Consider the following 23,781-nt stretch of genomic DNA (forward strand, 5'->3'; position numbering starts at 1 on the left):
ATTAGTGGCTGGCTCTGCTATGCTTTTTTTTTTTTAATATTTTTTTCCAGCAGATATAAATGATTGCTTAGAAAGGATTCTAATAATAATAAGGTTAAGTGCTCTAAAATCATCTCAAATGTCACTTGTTTTGCCCCAATCTCACATGACTCATCTGCCTATTGTTTCATAATAGCTGTTGTGACATTTATTGTAAATGTTACACTCACTTCTGAGTGGGTGTAGAGCTATGGTTTTAGATGGCAGCAAATAAAACACTTTACCCCTCCTCAGGGAAAGGAGGTTGCTATGACAGAAGAATCATTTAGTAGGAATAGCATGAGTCAATATTGTAAAGCAAGACTTTTAAAATATCAATGCCTTTAAATGCAAAGGAAGCCCAGTTAAATTATTTTTTTGGGGGTCTCCCAACCATTTATAGTAATCATTCTTGGATGTCCAGTCAAAATGCAAACTTAAGAGAGATTTTCCTCCCTATAACTTCTTCATTATGTGGAGATTTTTATTTCCTTTCAACTGTCAGATAAAAGAATAGAAAAAAAAAGTACTACCATGAAAATACTATGAAAGCCATGGGCAAACATTAAATGATTAAGCAATTTTTTTTTTTTAATTTTGACTCTTGAGATAGTTGAGATTTGGGGATTTGAGATGTTTTAAAACCAAAACAGATTGAGGCTCACAAGCATATCTTCTGGGATGCAGTTCTGCAGAAACACATGTTACCTGATAGAGTTAATCAGACATACTTTTGTCTTAGCCTGAAGAATCTGAAGTCCAGAGAAGAATCTGCTGCCCAGAGTCATAAGCCAGGGATTGGTAGCACTCAAGTGTAAGGCATTAGACCAACTTTTTTCCAGTCCAATCTGTTTTTCACCAAAACTCTGTGGATATCTATAGTCTTTTTCTGTTACTCATGCAAATCGTAACTAATTTTGAATGTGCTGTAAATTGATAATTCTGAATGCATTCTTTTCCATGAACTTCTTAAGAAGTACACAACTTAGTTACTTTTGTAACTAGTATTCTGTCAAAATTCATCAGTTGACTTCTTTGTCTTCCTGAGAACGCATCCTTCTTCTCTCCCTCTCTTGCTCCCTTCCTTCCACCTCCTTGCTTCCTCCTTTCATTTTTCTGTGTCTCCTGTTTCCATGTCAATTTTCCTTGCCCAATAGACATTCTCCCCTGTATTTTTTCTTGTGTGGGTTCTTATATCATACCTATTTTTTGCTTTGTGTTCATAAATTTTAGGGGGCGTAAAGGGCATATTGGTATCACTCTCATTCCACTTTCATATATGGATACATATACCTAACAGGCTGCTTTTAATTGCCATAACAATATGTGTGGGCACAATTACATTTACCTATCCATTTGCTAGTTGATGCCCCAATGGCCTTCAGTTCTCACCCATCACCAAAAAATGCTTCAATATATATCTGCAGACGTCAACCTAAAATTTAATGAGAGAATTCCGTGAAGATATATCTGCCTAAAAAAGAATTGCTGGTCCACGGTGTATAGTGTAATTATTTTGTCATGTAGTGTTGAATCGCTCACCAGAATTGCTGTGCATATATGTAGTCCCATGTATAATGTGTGAGGTTTCTGCACTTGTAAATACCCATAGCATTTGACTTTTTTGTTCATTTTTATAATTTTTGCCAATGTCCATTTTGTGAGAAACTTTGAAAATTTTAATTAAAACTAGTAGCTTCTTGATTTTGATGGCTAAATAAATAGCTCTGTCAACAGACAGAATGTTGAGGTTTTTTATGCATCTGAATGGCAAGTATTATCCATAAAATAGGTTTGAAATTACCTTGTTGATAAAAAACACAATTAAAATTTGAAGGTCACACAATTTGAAGGTCATCATTAAAATGTGAGCAGATCTTCCCTGCCCCAACACCTGGCTCAGTTTATGTCCTTCTTGCCAACATCATGCTCTTTTTGGTGAAATGCTAGTTAGCCATCAAAGCTTGGTTTAAAATTGACACCCTGCTTTATGCCATGGAAGTTTTTTAACCCTACTCTAATTTCAGCAATTATTACAAATCATCAGAGTTAGTCTTCTACTATTCTGTGCCCCTGACTAGCATGTGAATCAGCATGGTATAAGGTGTCTTTATACTCTTACTACCTTTAATCCAACTTAATTAATTATTCTAGTTTACTAATATAACTCATTAATTATTTTGTGAATGTTAAGTTATAGCAATTTATACAGTTAGCATTTCTATTTTATCTAAGTACAGCAGTAGTTCCTGATTCTGTAAAGTCTTTAGATTAAAACCATCTTCTCCAAGTTCTAAACTGTGAATTGTTGACATCTTAGCACATTACTGATTTAAGGACTGGATCAGGTTCAAAACTGCTTCCTGGAAAATCTGAGCTTTGCCTGAAAATATTTGTAAGCTCACCACAATACCTGTGTCTGGTAATCTTCCAGTCTTGCAAGAATACTGGGCAGGCTCCTTCAATGTGTCCGTGAAATGGTGCCTTTCACCACCATGTCATCTGGCTTTCCAGTGTGTCTGCACACCACTGGCTGGAAAATAAAGCTCCAACTTCTTACTAAGAAACATTAACCTGGAACAGAAAGGCAGTTCCTATCAAAAAATCAAATTTGAGTAGTTATTTTCAAAGATTTTTTTTTTTGAGGGAAACATTTTCTCATGTCTGCTAAGTCATTTGTGATTCTAGCCACTGGAAGTTTATGCAAATGCTGTGCCTTTTTACCAACTTGTGATTGGAAGAGATAAATTAAGCAAACCCCAAATCCCTGAATTTCTATGATAGGATACTATCTATACCAATTAGTTTTTCTGGGAAGAGCCAACTATACCCAAAAGACTTGGGGGACTCAAGGCTTTCCTTGCTTCCTCAGGAATTGTATCTGTGACTTGAAGATCCTCATGACTATAAAGTTATCAAGGCATTCATTCTTCTCATGCGTAGGTAGTTGGCTCCTAGTTGCATGCTTTTATTCTTCCCTGTAAGTTTTAAGGTCTGAGTTTGCTTCTTCTTCTTCTCTCTAAAGATTTCCTCCTCTCCATATTTTTTTGTTTATGGTTCTCGAATCTTTCAGTGATAACTGCAGAACACTCAGGTAGTTTATGCAGCAACACTGTCTACAAATCTTAAAGCATTGATCAGTTTAAAAGTATTATTGATCAACCCACTGTGAACCAGAATTAAAGAAATCGCTCAGTTTCCTAAGCATAATGATAACTGGAAAGTGCCTGTGAAGAATAATACACAGAGCTTGGTATATGGTAGGTGCTGAAAGTCAATACAGTATAATACCACTTAACTTCATCGATAGGTTCTTAGGAACTGTGACATTAGCAAAATGATATGCATCAAAAGCGGTTCCTCAAATGAGGTCTCACATTCAAAATAACAGGGATTGTTATTTTTCTCATTAATGTTGTAATAAAATCACCTTGAACAAAACTACTTTATCCAGAACCTTCTCTATACTATCATAGGAAAGGGAGTCACCCAATTTCTATACTAAACTACAGAGTTTTGAAATCCCAAGTGAGAAAAACCCCAAATCCCTTTATTTTAGTGAAAGTCCATGTGAACAACCCATGTTCTCCTATCAGTATTTCTTCCCCCATTTAGTATAGATGTGTTTCCTGTCATAGGAGGGACAGTGTCACAGAAGTTCTGTTTGGGAAATAAATATAACCTTTTTGCAAAGTCCCATAGTGCATGTCAAATATCAGTGCTGTGAGAAACAGATACAACCTTGAATGAACCTTATGTGTGACTCAAAGTGGTGAATTTTCCACGTTTACTTCTATCCTATGAATACAGATGAGTGAATGAAATGAAATATTCCTTTATTATAAATTACTACTTGCTGCCAGTTAACCTTTAAAAATAATTTTACTTCTCCCTACCTCCTTTTTTCTTGTTCATTTATATGTTCTAAATTTATATATTCTTAAATTTATGTTAAAATGATACTAGTGTAACCAGAATAGTAGCTTATCATTTTAATTAGAGTAAAACAATTGTTGATAGTTCCTAAAATTGTAACCCTGCAAATTGCAATGATAAAATATTTTCCAACACTCTTTATGGTGGCAGTTTAGACAACTAACTTTACTTAAGTAAAAAGCTAATTATAAAGTTACTATAATATTGTTTCAATGTACCTCTTGATTTCCATGCATAAATATGGCTTACTCTTTGGAGGAAAAAGATCTGAGAGCTTGGAGTTCCAAGTTGCAATGAGAAAACTCCACATTTAACCTTCTGCTCTCTTATTATGTTAAGGCTACTACTCATCTCCAAACAAATGTATGACTGAGGTGATGTTTTGGAATAACATCCTGTGTTTTGGTGGTGCATCACTCTTCAGTGACATTCTGAGGTTGCATTGTATTAGCACATGATATTTTCCTCAGTTAATTGATATCCCAGGTTTGTCCAGGGGAAAATCTACAGCTCCCCCAAACATGCTTGACAAGTTATTATATTTACTTAAGTCAAAGCCCGTGTGTGCAATATCCCTCTTGGAGGTGGTCTATTATTGGAGTCCCATATGCTTTTTGTTTGGGAAGAAAGCAGTCACTGTGTCATACTGTTACATGGAGTATTCTTTTTCAGGGATGTTGTTCCCTTGGGGACCATATCAGGCCAGAGTTCCCTAGTCTAATAAGACCTTTGTAACTCTTATTGTATGAGTTCTGGGAGGGAAGCAAGAGTTAAACAGAAAATGTAATTCAAGCAACCATATTAGGCCACATGTGGGAAAACATGACTCTAAGTATTGGATTAAATAAAGGTATGTGTTGTAAAAAGGACTGTGATACCAAAATGTTCAAGGTATTTCAGTGTAAATGAGGCTATTGTAGAGAACTCATAACATGTAACATTTCCTTTCATTTATAAATATGAATGAATGAAAAAAGTTGTCCATGATTTTTTTATATTAAAAATGTCAGTTATAATAGAAGTCTTATATGTTGGTATGCAATCTAAGGTTTTCTTGTGTGAGTTTTCCTATCACTAAAATGACAATAAAAAAATAAATAAAATAAAATGACAATTAGCCCTCACAAAGATCATGATTTATAGCACTGATTATACATGTTTATCACTCAGTAATACAAAATGTATATATAAGATGCAATCAGTTTAATTCATGTACTTTACATATTGATGGCAAACACATTGTTCTATTCCATAAAGCTAGAATTTGAATAATGAATATTGCCAAATAAACAGACATTCTTCAGATTTTATATTTATGCCTGATAAAGAAAATTCTTTTTAAATTTAATTTTTACAAATAAATTTTGTATCTAGAAATCATAAAATGCTTATTTAAAAATGGAAATATTTTGACTAATTTTCATAATATAGTCTATTTTCTGAAATGTGAACATTTTACAGAAAAAATGTTCACAATGATGCTTGTAATACAGTATTTTGAGACTTCAATTTCATTTTCTTTTCTTCATTATTTTTAACAGCAGATAGTTTCACAACGCATTCTAATTCATGAAGATTCCATGAACCTGTTAAGTCTTTATACCTCTCCTTCTTTACCCAACATTACCTTGGGACTTCCAGCAGTGCCAGCCCAGCTCAATGTAAGTTATTGACATTGTTCCAGCCTAAACCAATTCTAGTGATAGTTTCATAGAGCCACTCTGGTTCATTCTTTGTATATTTAGAATTCAGAGACACTTGGTGGAGCCAACTTCTCACTGTTTACTACAATGTACAGTTTAATTTCAAATTAAAGAATTATACTGGGTGACACAATAACACATGAAATATAGCTAACATTTGTGTAATGCTTTATAATTTAAAATAAGAAAGCACTCTCTGCATGGATTATTTTAGTAGCACCACACAACCAACCTATGAAACAGAGGTTACAGGACACCTTTTGACAGAATAAGCTGAGACTTGGAAAGTTTAAAAGCCCAAGATCACAGAGCCAGTAAGTAGCACACCTAGAACTCAACTCAGGCCAGTGCTGAGAGGTGTAGTTTGTAAGGCATAGCAGCATATGTTTATAGAATTTATTTTGTGTATGACTTTATTTGAGGAATTTAAGTTACTGACTCTGAAGAATACATATCTGGAAAAACTCTCTAAGAACTATTCTCAGGAGATTGAAAGTGAATCAATTCTTTAAAAGTCCTGACAATTGAAATATGATCTTTTGGAGGTAAAATGTCTTACTGGCAGAAGATAGCAGTAATTATTTTATACATATTTCCTAAAAGATTTGTAAACTCTACCTAGAATAATCCATTCATGAAATAGTAGTAAATTAAATTAAGGTCATAGAATACATTAAATTTAAAGGGAATTTTGGTCTTTTTGTCACCAGTTTTGCCAATCTTTAGCAGCAAGTCTTCCACTGAGTTTGGTGTGTCAAATTCCTATCTTTTACAGTATCCCCATGTCAGAAGATTATAGCGTTGACTATTTTGTAACTGATTTCTTTTCAGAGTATAAGACCTGTATATGCTACGCTAATTTATGTAAAAGCACATCTATAGTGACATATTTAATAAAATTTATTTTTGTGTTCAATACATGTTATAAAATCAATTTAAGTGTGATCTTATTATATTTGGTATGTTTGATAGTGTATAATGATATTTTCTGTGATACAGTAATCTTATACCAGTGAGGACAGAAAAAAATTTAGATGTTGTTTCATATTGGGGATTTGAATAGAGGCTTAAAAATCCTGAATATAGGGCCTCCCCGGTGGCGCATTGGGTTAAGCGCTGCGCTGTGAAGCTGTCCCTGCGGGTTGGATCCCAGCTGGCCGGCAAGAATCCCACATGGTGTGGCAGACCGCCCCTGTCGCGCCAGCTGCTCCCCTAGGCAGTGTACTTCTATTGTCTGCATGTTGTGCTCCCTGCTGTAACTCTGGTGAATCCTCTTTCGCTCTCGTGCCTCTGGCCTGTACCCCAGCTCTTGTATAAAAATAAATAAATCTTAAAAAAAATCTCAAACTTTAAAAAAATAATCCTGAATATAGCTATATTCCTGAAATTCCACATGAAACATTTGTAAACAATTGGTGCTAGTGAAAAGAAAAAAGGAAGTAAGGATGAAACTAAACATAAATATACAGGGACAATATTTCAAATGTTTAATTATTAAAATCTTTTTCTTCTATCCTATCTCTTCTGATGATAAACAAATACTAATACACGGTCTTCTTATTGCATACAAATAGGCATTTTATTTATTTTTTTAAAGATTTATTTATTTATGCATATAAGAGCTCAGGTACAGGCTGGAGATGTGGGGGCTGGGGAGTGAGAGGATTCACCAGAGACAGAGTAGGGAGCAGAACAGGCAGACTAACTGAAATACACTGCTGAGGGCAGCAGTGGGCAAGTCAGGAGAGGTCTGCTGCGCCATGTGGGTTGCTCCCTAGCCGGCAGGGGATCAAATTCCTTCTGCAGAGGTTGCGGACAGCTTCGTATATTGCATCATAACCCCTTGCACCACCAGGGAGGCCTCAAATAGGCATTTTAATATTATTCCATTCTTTTTTGAATAATCTAAGTCACTCCTACCAGCTAACACAAACATACTCCACTTTTCATGTGGTCAGGAAAAATTCTTTTTCAAAGGACCAGGTGCTAAAGGCAGACCATTTAATGTTTCAATGGTAATACAATTTGGTACCATTGGATAAATAAACCAGTGTGGTTTGGATAGAAATTCCATTTTATTTGCTTCCATTTTGGTGTAGATGAGGCAATCAAAATTAATTTTTCAAGTTTAGCATTGCTTTGGCAAAGGAATATCTAATATTGCATTTCCCCACTGAATAGTGGGATATTTTAAGGAAAAAAGCCAGGAGAAGGAATCACTTCTAGATTAAACATTGCATTGACTTGTAGTGTGACTAAGACAAACCATTTACCTCTTTGTCCTTCAATTTCTCCATCGCTGAAAATTGCTTTGCTTCCCTGGTGCACAGCAATTTTGAACGATGAAACATGAGTTTTGAAAAGAAACATGCCACATAATTTTGAGGTATTAGACTTCTGCTTTTGTAATACCAAAATTACCACCATTCATTAAGTTCTTTGAGTAGGATAATTCATTATTACTACTGATGATATAATTATTATTGCCATATTACTATGTTGTCATACATTTCAAGTTTTTAATAGCATTTTTATTTGAGATCTAATTTCATTTGTAGTTTACTTTATTAAACAAAACTATCTGGAGTGTCATTTTTAATATTTAGAGATATGGAGATCTGTTATGAATTAATATGAAATACATGTCTAGATCAAATTCCCGTATATTTTATGCAACCTTTCATTATGTTATCTCAAGAATTTTATTTAAAAAATTAAATGCTGGAAATGTACATGTCTGTGAACTTAATAGAAGACATAGAGAGAAAGAATGAATTCAAATTTAACAATTTGAATAAATTTTGCCTTTCAAATACATCTTAAGTGATGCATTACAATATTTTTTGAAGTAATCTTCCCAGCTATTAAGTCTGATGTTAGCATCATTCTTAACATTACAAAAAAAACTTAGGGGCTGCCCTGGTGGCGCAGCAATTGAGCACTGGGCTGAGAAGCTGTCAGCAGCCTCTGCAGCGCCAGTTCGATCCCCAGCTGCTGGCAAGGGTCCCACATGGCACAACAGACCTCTCCTGCTGTGCCCGCTGCTCCCCTCAGCTGTGTATTTCATCAGTCTGCCTGTTCTGTTCCCTGCTATGGCTTTGGTGAATTCTCTCACCTTCCCGCGCTTCTGACTGTACCCAGTGCTTGTATAAATAAATAAATAAATCTTTAAAAAAAAAAAGTTAAAGTTCAGTGATGATGCCCCATATTAAACTGTCTCCAGTGTGCAACTCTATATTTATTTCTCCTTTGTTAATGCAATTAATTTAAAATACACACTGTGGTACTTTTTCCCCATTCAGTTGTTGAAGAAGGTGAAAGATTTGGGGAAGTTGGGGGAAGGTAAGAGTCATAGAATAAGAAATTAATTTGATGATGTACAGCCTTAAACCCACATGGATCAAAAGGATTTAATATCTTCTTGATTTCTTGAAACAGGCTTCAAGTTCACTCAAAGAAAAACAGAAATGTGAGACCCAGACACTCAGACAAAGCGTCCCTTTGCCTGGGCAGTATGGAGGCAGCATCTCAGCATCTTCAAGCCATCCGCATGTCGCTTTAGAAGGAAAGCCCAACAGCAGCCACCAAGCTCTCCTGCAGCATTTATTATTGAAAGAACAAATGCGACAACAAAAACTTCTTGTGACTGGTAATTAATAATGGCACCATTTGCAAATCACTTTAGCGCTTTTATTTTATCAGTGATCCATTGTAATGTCTCTTTCACTTAAGAGTCTTGGGAAAGGCTAGATATCTGAAAAGAAAGAAAAAAATCCCTCACCTGTTTAACTTTCATACATACCAGAGCGGACTACTGGTGAGTCATTGGTCAGACATCTACTGTCCACAGCTTTGGCACTTCTGCCTTCCCCCCACCCAAGTTAACTTCCTTCTGGTCTTTGCCCAGTGGTGTCAGTACTTTTTAAAAAATATATCCCATATGGCTGTTTTCTGTGACTTCTTGTCTTTTCTTAAATAGAATTTTGTGTGTGTGTGTTAGTATGTGTATATATATATATATATATATTTTTTTTTTTTTTCAGGTGGAGTTCCCTTACATCCTCAGTCTCCTTTGGCAACAAAAGAGAGAATTTCACCTGGCATTAGAGGTCCTCACAAATTACCCCGTCACAGACCCCTGAATCGAACCCAGTCTGCACCTTTGCCTCAGAGCACATTGGCTCAGTTGGTCATTCAGCAGCAACACCAGCAATTTTTGGAGAAGCAGAAGCAATACCAACAGCAGATCCACATGAACAAAGTAAGCCCCCAAACCATGTCAAAGTGTCATTCCACAGTTTGAAAATTGGTGTTTTCTTCATTGCTGTGGGTAGACGATAGGAGAAAGTTGGTACCCATCACAGTTGAAAGGAGAGTTCTATCCTAATCTGTAGTCAGGGTTCTGAGACACTCATTTTATTCATGGGAAATCTGTACAATATCATACATTAGAAAGGTCTGCTATGATTGTGTTCCTATTTTAATACATTAGTGCATACAGGCACATGCGCAAAAATGTGCAAAAGCCTCAGTTTTTTGGTATTGCAGAAAAGGCTTGAGTCAGGGTCAAATGTGGTAGACTTACATGTCAAAAAGTTTGCACAGGTGCAAATAATGACAAGGTTAGACAATAAGGTATTTTTCAGCAACTTGTAGGTATCCACGTTGTATTTATTTTTTAGTATGCCACGCTTCATTCCAGTGTTTGAAGTAGTTTCTCAGAAACTTGTGGTAATTTCATTCTGGCAGCCTTCTTGTGGCTAGACAGCAAATGTCGGCATCACACCACATCCTTAGGAGTTCTCCTGCTGAGACAACCACACAAAAATAGTCACCAAAAAAAAAAAGTATAGGGATATCAGACAGAAGGGTAATACATTTTTTATGAACTTGTAAGCAAGACTGGTCTGTACTTTTCTGCTGTGGTAGATTTACAAAGCAGAACTTTGTTAGTAATAGAATTAATTATTCATAGAAAATGTTAAGATCATAAAAATCAGGATTCTCTGCGCTCTTCTTTGTTATTGGGTCATCTACAAGTGTCTTTTAACTGATATATTGAGAAATGATGCACCGTTTACCCATAAAGAGCTAAAATTGGCTTAGTTTTTAAATGCTTGATTTACTGTGATATAAACGAAACAACCACCTCATGGGCAAAATGCTGTCATCTTTCTAAATGCAATAAAAGAAAAGTGTCTTTATCATGTGCTCACCTTATGGCAAGTGGGGCTAGGGTTTTTGTCTTCTCTTTGACCTCCATCTTAACAAGGCAGAGCCATGAGGGGAGCATCGGCTGAAGATCATATTATGAACAGAAATCCTTCCAGCCCCACTCTTTGCTAAGTTCAGAGATGATGTATATGTGTGTGACATTGAGTAGCCTGGGTGGCCGTGGCATCCCTATACTGCAGACTCTATATAATCAGATGAGTGACTTTTTTATTACTACAGAATTTCTCTAAGTTAATCAAATTAGTCTCATCAAAAAAGAACCAACTTCCTTCTTGTAGAATGGTTCAATACTCGTTGACTTGAAAGTGTCTCTGCATATATTTGCTATAGCATAATAGAAATATATTTGTTGGTTTTGTGGTCTATCAGTACTTAAAACTACCAGACATTCTTGAAAAGCTGTCCACTATTTGTAGAGTAAAATTTATATGTTGTTAAAATTATGAATGTTACTTTTTATCTACCAATAATTTGATCTGGAATTAGATATTGGATTTGGAATTTGATATTGGATTGAAGAGAAAGATATACTTTCTGTACCTCAGTTCTATTTCCTAGAAATATGTGGATGTGTATATTCTATTATAGGTAAATTGACCTCTTTGAAATTGTGGTCAACAAATGATTTGTATGAATATCTTTAAGAGTATTTTGAAGTACAGTTTTTATGACCTGAGTTGCCACTGTTTCAGACTCAGATCATATGCTAATATCAGAATCTATATATTTTATTATTACACTTGAGATTTTGACAGGCGGATACTAACCTTAGTCGCATGGAAGAAACTAAGATGAAAAGCAGTCATTTGCATTTTAGCAATGAGAAAAGCAAATCTTATCAGAGTCTTTCTCCATGTGGAGCTGATTCTTTGGATCTGTTAAGAATTCATCCCAAAATTAGAAACAAACCTATACTTTTAGGTACATGTTTGTACAGTGGTTTGATTATTAAATCTTGTCTTAATTAGGTAAAATGAAGTCCAGAAAACTTCAAAGTACAAAGCTGATCTTTATATATTAACCCCTCTCAGCTTGGGTGTTTAGATTACTCAAGCAGGTCTCCAGTTGGCTTTTCTCCAAGTATGTATTCCATATGTTTAATCAAAATGGCATATGCGCATTGGGTATTCTCCAGATTTTGAAAATATTTCACCTGCCCTCAATTGTCTAAGGGAATGGAGTAGAATCTTATTAGAGAAAATTTTGAACCTCTGTCTTATTGTAAAATACTCATAATAGAACCATCAAGAGATGAATTACTGCTACTGTTCACCCTTTTCCAGGAGGTGCTGAAAACAGTTATTTCTTACTAGGTGATGGTTATAACTTAAATGCCAAAAGTTAACAGGTTTCTGTATAATAATATATCTGTGCAATCCAAACATTTAAAATATCTATTACTGAGAAATAACCACAGCAACTTTGTCATTTTTCCCCATGATCATGGATGAACTGTTATTAATGCTATTCAAACGGAGTCAAGCCATTGGTATCATAAAAATGTGTTCTCTATTTATTTATTATTTGTTATAGCAGAAAATATAAGCTCACAATATTTACTGCTAATTATCTTTAGAAAAATCTGAAACAAAACTGTATTTTTCAGAACAAGTTTATACAATGACTGATGTAAAAGTTTGGAGACTATCTCTTATATTGCTACTATTTGAATGCATTCATTTATGCTTATTATAGCTTGATAATATAAATGTTATTAACCATACTTGTTAATTTACCTGCTGTGGCTGATACTCTAATGACAGTCACATGAAAAATTTGTGTGGTAAGAGTTATTTGCCTTATAAGACCATGGTATGAGTGCTTACTAATTTAAGTAGAAATAAATACACCTGGTAGGGTTTATATATTATTTGTTATACCTACCAGTAAATAATGGGACATGCTTGAAAGGTAAGTGGAAAACCTGTCAGAATGATTTATCATTTTGGTTATTCTTTTTTCACTGAAAGTGTTTTGAGAAACTTAATAAGAAAATCATAGTCTTAACATTTGTTCTTTCAATTTTTTTTGAAGTAATGAACAAATTGAGCAAAGAATTAAACAATTTCTATTGCTAATATGTGGTACTTTCATAAATGATGACTCTCAAAAGAATTTTTTTGTTAAATACCAAGAGGAGACTGTTGCTTTTGCCAGCATCTATTGTTTTAATAATAAGAAAAAAATGGCTCTAAAATAGATCTTCCCCATAAATATAAAATAGCAAATGAAAAAATTAAAGGGTATAGTGATGTTATTCTAAACCCATTTCAAGTTTAAATACTGCCACAGATTTACTGGTAAAATAAAACTACAAATAACAAAAACAAAACACACATTAGTTACTTGGACATTTCCAGGATTTTTGAAGGCGCATGCTGAACACTGCCTAATTAATAAAAGAGCAGATCTTGAATCATATCAACTCTCTGAATGATATACACAAAATTTCTAAAGTATCCTTAGGCATTTTTGTTGTGACATAATTTAACATAAAACTCTTTGCTCCCTGCAATGATGATATTCTTTGAAGTATTTCTGTTATGGTATTAATAGTATTAGTTTTATACCTAAGTTTCTATTTTACGTAGATTTAATGCCTTTTTCTAATAACCTATTTTTCCAGTTCATTTTATTGAATCCATATATGGGCAGCATTTTAAGAAAGCTTAAGAATTGTTCAAAAATATAAAATACTTATTCACGCATGTGACTATTGAGCAACTCATTTTCAATTCTCTGAGCCAGACACTGTTTTAGATACTATGAAAGCAACAATGTCCTCAAGGACCTTACAGTGTACAGAGCAAGGGAGTGAAATATTCAAGTAAACAGTAATACAATGTGTTAAGCATTAGGATAGAGGACATGAGGAAGGAATTTTTTTGGAGGAAGTAAGACTTGAGACTTGTTAAGTTACCACTATGAGTTATTTTTTATACTTTTTAAATACATTTTTAATCTACTTTTCCTTTTTTCTTCTCTCTCCTCTTTCTTTTAATATGGTATGTGATAAATATCTTATGAATTCCTGTGACTGGGTATCAGCCAACACTTAAAAAAAACCTCCACATAAATCATCAGATGATACCTTCTATATGTCAAGGTTCACTCTAGATATAAGTATTTATTATATATTTATTACTATGATACTTAAGCATTTTGACATGAATGCTATTTTATCATAATAAAAATATATCTATGACAAGACTAGTAAAGGGGAGGGCAAGCAGATGTCCTGTCTTGCTCTTATTAAAACAGGTAGATATTATGTCTTGACAGGCAAGGCATGAATGTATTTATGCTCAAATGCTGAGTTGGAGGAAATGTAGAGCTTTTGCTAGTTTTTGGACGGGAACTTGATCCTTTGTTTAAGTAGTATCTATTGTCTTCTTTTTCTTTAAACAATTCTCTAACATAAATGTTACTCTCCACAAGCCCTGATGATTCATACCCACTCCTTGTCCCTGATTATCCATCCACAGCAGTCCAGGGGACTATATGCTTTCAAGCCTGTGGTCTCATACAAACATAGCAGGCATGTGTGTGTGTGTGTGTGTTTGTGTGTTATTTTTTTTTTTCCGTATAAAGAAAGTGGCCCTGAAGGTAGTTGTAAAATAGAACTCTTTTGTGCACTATTGAGCAAAGTGTATATTTTTCCCAAATCAGTAATTTGAAGAATAGCAACTATGTAGATTTGTGTATTCTAAAAAGTTCACATTGTTTAAAGTCACACTTTATATAAATGACAGGTAAACACTTCATATTAATTTCATTTTAATAAAGGTAATACTGCCCTTGAGGGAAGATTAAATATTTAAGGATAATTACATAAGAACCATGTACCAATATTTGCTTTGTTTTCTGTGTTTATTTATCACACTGTATCTTTTCCTCCTGTCTTAATGCACTGTGTACTTCCCCAGCTCTTTATAGACACATCAGGGAAAGGAGCATCTAAATAATATCAACTCTTTTATATGTAGGATTTATTCTGAACCAGAACACCAGGCTTGAGTTCTTATGTATATTATCTTCTCAAACTAACTTTTTTATATCAAGAAAGTTAATTTTCAGGGTCTCTAATTAAGCTGACTATAATGACAGGTTTAGCGGTTGAAATCTGGAATTCCGATAGATTGGAATTATTTTTCCATAACTACTGATGCTTATGATTTCAGTGTTTTTTTTTTTTTTTTCACCGAGCAGGAAACAGGGTTTTCCTAGTTTTATTTTTGCTAAAGGTAGAAAACTTACAGTTAAAAATAAATTTCAGAGACAAATCAAAGGAATTTCATCTTATTTATTTATTTATTTATTTAGTAATGTTTTGGACTTGCCAGGATAAAGAAACCCTGCTTTCCAACTTTCCACACATTGCCCTCCGTCCAGTTACTCACTGGGAAGTCTTTTTATATGGACCTGATGGTTGAACTGTTTGATTATAAGACTTTCCAGTGGTGCAGTATGAATGCACTACAGAGCCAACCACAGCCAGGCCACATCTCATTCCTTTCTTCCATGTAATATTGCCATTTTTTTTTTTTAAGATTGGGCCGAAATCTTCATCTCAGAAGAGTTCTGAGCAAGCCTAAAGCTGAAAGTCTACTGACTTCTTCAAGTTCAACTGAAATGCAAATATTGGCATCTCATGTATGGGTGGTTGGAAAATGCATTGCTTTAAGTTTTGAGAAATGGATGAGCAGAAACTTGAACTGGGCTTTCATTTAGGAAAGTAGGCATTACTGTTGTCAAGTTTAATTTCTCTGTATCCATTTGACAGCTTGTTTCCATGCAGGGTCTTTAATCACCAATTTAGGATTACATTTTGCCCATTAGATGGATAGTATGTCCAAAAACTTTAGCAAGAATTGAAAGGCAGTCTTAATTTTATAACAGTAAAAAGCCTCCTCGATTATTTATCTATCTATAGAGGTTTATAAAAGAAACTCTAACTTTACCCTTAAATAGATGCTATTTCTACATGATTAGCCCAATGTAAATAGATCTGTGTAGGTATATAGTGGGCCTCATAAAAACCACTTACTCTACAAGACCAGTTTACATCATCACAGAGAATTCATATAGAAGCATTTCACTATATAATTACAAGTTGATGGCTTATAATATACAGAAAATGATTGTTGCTTTATTATTAGATGTGATGAAATCCTGTGTTTGGAAAAGAAACTAAATGACCATTTCAGTGGATTAATGTGTAACATTCATGAATGTTCCCAGTGCTGCTTTCACGACTTAAAGACCAAGGAAAGGACCTCCACCTTTCCTTTTCACTCTGCACTGTTAATCTAGTCAGAGACACTTTTATTGAATGAGAAAAACAATAGTTGGACATGACTATGAGGTAAGAAAATAGGCGAAAGAAAAATATCTGGGGAATTAAACCATGTGAGTATTTTGACTGATGTTGATTCCAGGCAGTTCAAAGGGAGAGGAAAGCTAAATAATTTGGTTGTTTCCCAACCTTGACAAATAGTTTCATTTGACAGAATGAAATAATTAAGTCTTACTAAGGAATTTTTAATATAGCTAAGTGATTTGTGTACATGAAATCCACCAGTGTGTAGCAGTCTCTTTGTTACAGATTTTAGTTGCTTCTAAGTTCTGATTTTAGGGAGTTTTTTTCCCCCTGTACCTTTCTGCTTTTTCTTGGAATACTTATAAAATCTGAGATAGTATAGTAACCCAGAAGTTTTATATGGTCTAGAGTATCCCCATTCCTCAGGCAGAAATACATCCAAGGCTATGCTACAATAGCCTAAATGTACCATTACTCTCTTGCTATCAACTTCATAGTACCAAACAACAGTAAAAACTCACTTAAAAATAATTTCCTGATGTGCAGTAATTGATGATGTTCCATAAAGATTGATTCACAACCATCATGCTACATGTTGGAAATGAAAAGAACGAAGACATCTTCTTTCCTTTGAATGGCTCATGGACCTGCAAACAGATCTTTCTAATCAAAGATGGTTCTAATAGTTCACAAAATGCATCACTCATATTAATCATAAGCTCGGGAATGCTTGATAGTCCTTCCAAAAGAAATTTCTGATGACCTGCACAATCATTCATCAGTTTTGCAACTTTGGTCAAAGTGCTAAACCTCTTTGCCTAATAAGTCTCTTCTGCACATTTTGAGGTTTATAGTGAGGATTACACAAGATGGTATACTGAAAGAGCTTTGTAAACATGACAGCACTAATAAAATCAAATACAGTATATTTTTATGTGGCACTAACAATTCTATTTTCCTTGTGTTAATGAAAATGGTGGTTTGGGAGTGCTAGAATATTTCTGAGACATACATTTCCCACTTGTCTCACTATTGCACCAAGTTACTTTGTTGTAAAACAAAATCACCAAATTTTGTTCCACACTCTTGCATCTTTTTATTTATTCATTATGAAGCAGACTTGTTTTCTCTTTGGAACAGTATTAGAGTAAGCTATCTAATTTTTGTATCGAGGTGTAGTTTGCACAGATTAAAATTTATTACTTTTGCTTTAGAGTTGAATGAGTTTTGACAAATTCGTGTGTCATGTAATTACCACAATCAAGATACAGAAAAATTCCCTCAACTTCCAAATTTCCCTTGCACTGGCTCCATTGTAGTCATTCCCTAGCCCTGCTTCCAACCCCTGGCAAAGTTGTTGAATTGTTGACTATGTAGGGAATGTAAAGTAGATCACAACTAGGAAGGATAATATATTTTAAGAGCATTCAGACATCAACCCTATGATTTAAACCATAAAATGTTCAAGAAGAAGGAACATAAGGGATTATTTTCAGAGGTCTCATGGGCTGTTCCATTCCATTGAAATGCTGCCTTTGGTCTGCCTAAGGTCCTTTTTAAAAAATGAATCTATAATTATTACAAAATAAAAATTTACACATGAACACAAAATAAATGAAGACCCTTAATATACTAATTAACAGGAAGACCTGTTTGTGCTATGATGTGATAAGAGGTGCAAGACATAACATATGTACTATTCTTGTCAAAAAATATTTAACCTGCATGTAATGAGGAAAAACTCAGACACATATTGAACATAAGAACTCCAGAAGAACTGGCTTCAATTCTTCAAAAGATGTAATGCCATGAAAAACAATAACAAAGACATAGGAACTAACTTGATTAACAACCAGTACGCATCAAGTTTGAGTTAGTCTGCCTAATGTCCAAAAAGCATTTCAATTATTGGTCAAGCTTTGAATATAGAAAGATTTCAAATACAGATCTGAATTTCTGGCATTATCTGAAAAGTTAAAATGTCTGGTCACACTGAATCTCAGTATGACAATTACTGTTTGGGGCCTACTCTTGATTATCCATTTTTTAAAAGGTGAGCACGGTTCTCCAATTTACCAAAGGAATGGAGTGACTGATTAGGAGAAAGGGAGATGTTTGTGATTTTTTCACCTTTGAGACTCAGTTCAAAATCACAATAAAAACGGGCCTCCCTGGTGGCGCAGCGGTTGAGCGCTGGATTGTGAAGCTGCCCGCAGCCTCAGCAGCGCCGGTTCGATCCCCGGCTGCTCCCCGGCCACCGGAGGAGGGTCCCACATGGTCTGCAGACCTCTCCTGCCGCCCGCTGCTCCCCTCAGCAGTGTACTTCGGTCTTTCTGCCTGCTCTGCTCCCCACTCTGGCTCTGGTGAAATCTCTCACCCTCCCGCACTTCTGACTGTACCCAGTGCTTGTATAAATAAATAAATAAATAAATAAATAAATAAATCTTTAAAAAAAATCACAATAAAAAGCATAACAAAACAAACCAAAAATAAGCAGACAAGTATAAATTAGAGACATTCTGCAGGGGTGGAGGAAGGAGAGGGATCAAAATGAGGGAGGAAAGAGCACAAGGGACTATGGTGATGGTGCACAGATGAACTGGTGTTGGAAATTCTATGGGGACTACACCTGAGAAAAGAAAGCAAGCATTGTAAAAAAAAAATGAAAAAGATCTAAAAAATATAGAAGTAAATTAATTAAAGAAAAAAAATCACCAAGGATTAACAAAGATAATAACAATGCCTTTTGTTTCTATGCCTATACTCACTACCCTTAAGTAGCAAGTAAGAAAACTTTGAAAGAAAGTATACTATCAACTGAAGATCAGAAAGGAGATTATCAAAAAGAATCTTACTGTGTAATATAAAAGACATAAAATTACACATTGCTATAGGAAAAGTAGCTTATTTGTGTTCCAGCTAAGAACATCCTTTATTATTTCTCTTTATATTTTCTTGCTGAGGGTTTTATTTATTTATTTTTTATTTTATTTATGCAAGGACCAGTGTACAGCCAGAATTGCGCGAGGGTGAGAGGATTCACCAGAGAAAGAGCAGGGAACAGAACAGGCAGGCTGATGAAATACACTGCTGAGGGGAGCAGTGGGCAAGACAGGAGAGGTCTGCTTGCCATGAGGGTTGCTCCGAGGCCGGCAGGGATCAAACTGGCACTGCAGAGGCTGCGGACAGCTTCACAGCGCCGCGTTCAACCACCTGCGCCACCAGGAAGGCCCATGTGCTTTATATTCTGAAGGTCAAGCTTTCCTTTCTCCACTTTTGTCCACCTAAATCCAATTTTTTATAGATGCCAGTGTGATCATTTAGAAATGTAATTCAAATCATGTCAGTCAGAGCTTGCTTACAACTACCCATTTGTTCCTTATTGTTTACAGGATAAAATGCAAACACTTCCATGACCTACAGGGCTGTTATGATCTGACTCTTGACCTCTTATGGACCTTAGCTCCTATTCGATTCCCTTGCTTGATGAGCTCCAGCCACACTGGTCTCCTCTCCAGTGTGTGGGGAATCTCATTCCATCACTAGCTGTTCTAGCCACAGTTTTGTATGGAATGTTCAACCCCCAGGTCTTCTCATGACTCAGTGTTGGTGGAGCAATCTTAGCTCAACCTCACCTCTTGGGGTGAGGGGGGCAGTTCTTTCCAGACAGCCCAAGTTAGAAACATTCCTTATCACATCAAATTCTACTCTTCAGTTGCTTATTTTCTGCCTCCCCCACTGAGAGGCTAGATCTTGCCTCACTGACCACTTTCGTTCAGGACCTGGCATGTACTAAATGCTCAGTAAAAAATACTGAATAAGTGAAAGAGTGGGTTGATAACTTTCTTGAACTAACAGGGGGAAATATTCAGCCTACTTTCCAAAAGCAAACACTTACTTAAGCTATTGAAATATTAGGGTGATCTAAGAGCCAGAGGGAGGATATATTAATTGCAGGCATAGTTTTGGACAATCATTTAGAGATTTACAGGTAAACAAGTTTTTATTAAGAATTCTCTTGCTACCCTAGATTAATTTTATACCTCTTCAATATTGATAAGGAAGGACAATTTTCAGCTTAGGCTTTTATGAATAATCAGTATTTAGACTTACTATGAAGGCTTACAGTGTAGCAAATCTGTCTTTTTATTTAATTGTGGTTCTTCTGGTTATTTCTCAGAATTGCACAGAAACTAAATGACATGGAGTATTTTGGCTTGAGGGAGAGTTCTTCTGTAGGTGGACCTCAAATTGAAAGCTCACTCATGTTGTTTTGAGAAGAGTTATTATATGCTTAATCTATTTGTGAATTGAGATGAAATTTTATCATTATTTTAAAATCTAGTTCCTTTGGAGCATAGGAGAAAAGTTTTATTTTCCAAATGAAGAATTTTGCATTTATTTAAAGAAGAAATGAAAAACTTGTGCTACTGCCTTCCCCTGAGTAAAATCTGTCTCAAATTCTGAGACGAAATAAGAAAGTGATGAGTTGGGTTGAAGGTCATTTTGCATAATTTAATAATCACATTCAAACATTTGTGCTTAATGATTTGTTGACAATTTCGGAAAATCAGATGTCTATCAAAAGCAGATTTCCTCTTTTTATGCTCTGCTCTTAGTTGACATCCCGTATCTGAATATTTTTGTGGGGACATTAAGGATTTCTGTGGGAAATATAAAAACTAGACTTGAGAGTTATTTCATTCCAAAGTACTTTACACTTATATTGACTTCTAGACATTTACCATACAATGTAATTTATGCAGAAATGAGCATAATGGATTAATTTATAAAAATTAGCAGATAGCCTTTAAATATTATTTAAAGAATTTTCCATCATTTGCCAGTAGAATAAATTATGATTAACATGGAATATAAACACTGACATTAGGAACTTACTATAATCATAATCCTAGCAGAGACTGATCAGGATATAAAGACTTTCACTGTAATACTTAACGTGCTCAGAAATTTTCATAAATTATCATGCTATCTGGCCTACCGAATATCTGAATGAGGGTATTTAAGTTTGTTAAACGTGGAATGGCGATAGACTGCCTGCAACATTCTTAGTGTTCAACACAGTTTCTGCACGGTAGCATGGAGAATACAGAGACACCCTGACAGATGAGTGGGAGCACAGATAAAAGAGGAGGGAATAGTTGCACAGTCATCATCTTCTTCATCTCAGCTGGGTTCCCCACCAAAGTAACTCACCTGGTGTCAAGGAATGACACACGGTGTGTTTTACAGATGGGGCCTCGGCCTAGATTCACACAGGCTTGCACATTTATCTGTCACACAGATGTTTCGTCTTGTGTTTGCTATCCAGCAAGGCATCAGTTCGACGTTGCTGGGGGATCACCTCCAGATGTTCAACCAAAGAAAACCTCTGCTACCCCACTGAGAGTAAGCAGACAGCTCCTCCCTGCATCTGGGGCCGCTCAGCAACAGTACAAATTAGAAAAGGGTTAGTTCATACCATCTTTGTAATGGCCACATTTGTAGTTCAAAAATGCAGAGAACACGACATACTCTGAATACTGAATTTCCTAGTAAACAGTCAGAAATGTACAAAAAACACCAAGTAAATTAAAAAAAAAAATCTGAAGCCAAACTGGTAGGCAGGTTTTCTGTGACTTTTGATTGTAGATTTTTTTTTTTTTTTTTTTTTTTGCTGATGCTAATTGCTAATCTTTCCATCTGGCAAATTTGACTATTTAAACAAAAACAGCTTTCATCAAATACCTAAAATAAAATAAGCATAGGTCCACTCCTCTCCTCTGTGCTTTTGCATTTTATAATACCAGCTCTAGGAGATCTTTCTCCTTTGTACTTTGTGAAACTCCAAAAATAATCATTTTATTCCAGAGATGATGAAAAAGTGGTAGTTACCATACATATAGACCGAGTGCTAAAGCTTTGCTAATAAGTACTAAGTTTTAAGATATCTATGAAAAAGATGATTGAGAAGAGAAATAAGGATAAATTCTAGATTTTTGACTTTTACAGTTAGGTAATGTTCACTCAAAAGAGAAAAATTAGGTGATCAGTACATTAGAGTAGGCTAGGAATAAAGATTATTTTTGAGCTATTTCAAGTTTATATTTATTAGCTATTCTAGTTCTAAGCAAAGATATTAAGTAAGCAACTAAATATGCAAGTTTGGAGATGCTGGAATTGTTTATATTAATTCAGTTGTCATCAGAATATAGCTATTTCAGAAGAAAATGCAGTGTGGACGATTGTACAAAATTCCCTAGTTCCTACTCTATTTTTTCCTTTTTTTTTTTTTTTTTTTTTTGGAAATGACTCAGCTACTCTTGGGCACAAGAGACTTCCTTATTTAAAAAAAAAGGATTTTGAAGAATGTATTAAAAATTGTTCAACTCCAACATTTTATATTTATATGCTCTCCACTCATAAGTTACCTCTTTTATGTCAAGAAGCATTTCTTTTATAAACCATTAAGGAATTCTGCTGTTGGAAGAAGAACATTTTGCCATTTGGCCTTCTTGTCCAGGTATCACAGCATTATTCATTCTGGCATAGTTTTCCCTCATGTTTCCTTTAGTTCATCAGAAGCATAAATGCAGCCAAAGGAACTGACTGGAACAAATGTCATTGTTTCTGTATTGCGCTCTGAAATGGTTATACACGGTTTCACTTAGTATCTATGCCAGTGAGGTTGTAAATACTGACCAATTTTGATTCATGAACTAAATGATGTGATTTCTGAGTATTTCAGTGACCTCAAAAATACACCAACAGGTCACATTTCTGCAGGTTTTGTGTTAAAGTGTATATATAATATATTCTGTAGACATTCCATATTTTGTTAGTATTAGAGATTTTCTTTGAGAAACTTGTTATCTATGCAAATTATATTCCCTTAAATTAACAGTTTGTCTGGTCTTTGGCTGAACCAACACTGGTAATATTAATCTCTTACTTTCAAAGATGCTATGATTTTTACCTTGTGTTCCTTTTTAAAGCACTTTATTCCCAGCAACACCAATTAATATCATATTTAAATTGCCACTGGATTTGGCATTTATGAAGTCACTATTGACTGTAGCAAAAGAGATTTTGGTCAAATAATGTGGATGAAAGCCTAGTTGGCATGGATTCCAGGGAGAATGGGAAAAGGATTTTGAAGAATGGATTAAAAATTAAAGACAATGGACTATAACCAAGATGAAAATGCATACGTTGTGCAAAAATGAAAAATGATGTAAAAAAATATATAAAATAAAAAAAAAGTAAAAAAATTGAAGACAATGAAAGAGAAAAGTTTCAATAGAGGCTTTATTTATAATGAATATTACTGAATGTGTGCAAATGAGAATTCTCCAGAGGGGGATATGTGAGTGAATAACTACAGGAGTGGAGAAGATCCAGGGTAAAAGCAGAGAGATTGAGGGCCTCCCCGGTGGCGCTTCTGTTGAGCACTGGGTTGCGAAGCTGCCTGCAGCCTCTGCAGCGCCGGTTCGATCCCCTCCCCCCAGAGGGTTCCACATGGCGCGCAGACCTCTCCTGCTGCCCGCTGCTCCCCTCAGCAGTGTGTTT

The 23,781-nt window shown here is 35.1% G+C and overlaps 1 protein-coding gene across 14 annotated transcripts in view; it reads left to right on the plus strand.

Moving 5' to 3' along the window:
- Positions 1-23,781, plus strand: part of HDAC9 (histone deacetylase 9) — a gene marked incomplete at both ends in the record, with an annotated part of 409,639 nt that overhangs the window by 58,941 nt on the left and 326,917 nt on the right. For all 14 annotated transcript variants that reach the window (XM_084230504.1, XM_084230512.1, XM_084230510.1 and 11 more), the window contains 3 exons: positions 5,496-5,615; positions 9,096-9,306; positions 9,701-9,918. In XM_084230504.1, the coding sequence (XP_084086630.1) occupies positions 5,496-5,615; positions 9,096-9,306; positions 9,701-9,918 (549 nt within the window). The remainder of the gene's footprint in view (positions 1-5,495; positions 5,616-9,095; positions 9,307-9,700; positions 9,919-23,781) is intronic.

The sequence above is a fragment of the Talpa europaea genome (genome assembly GCF_964194135.1).
Source record: "Talpa europaea genome assembly, chromosome: 3".
Taxonomy (NCBI): Eukaryota; Metazoa; Chordata; class Mammalia; order Eulipotyphla; family Talpidae; genus Talpa; species Talpa europaea.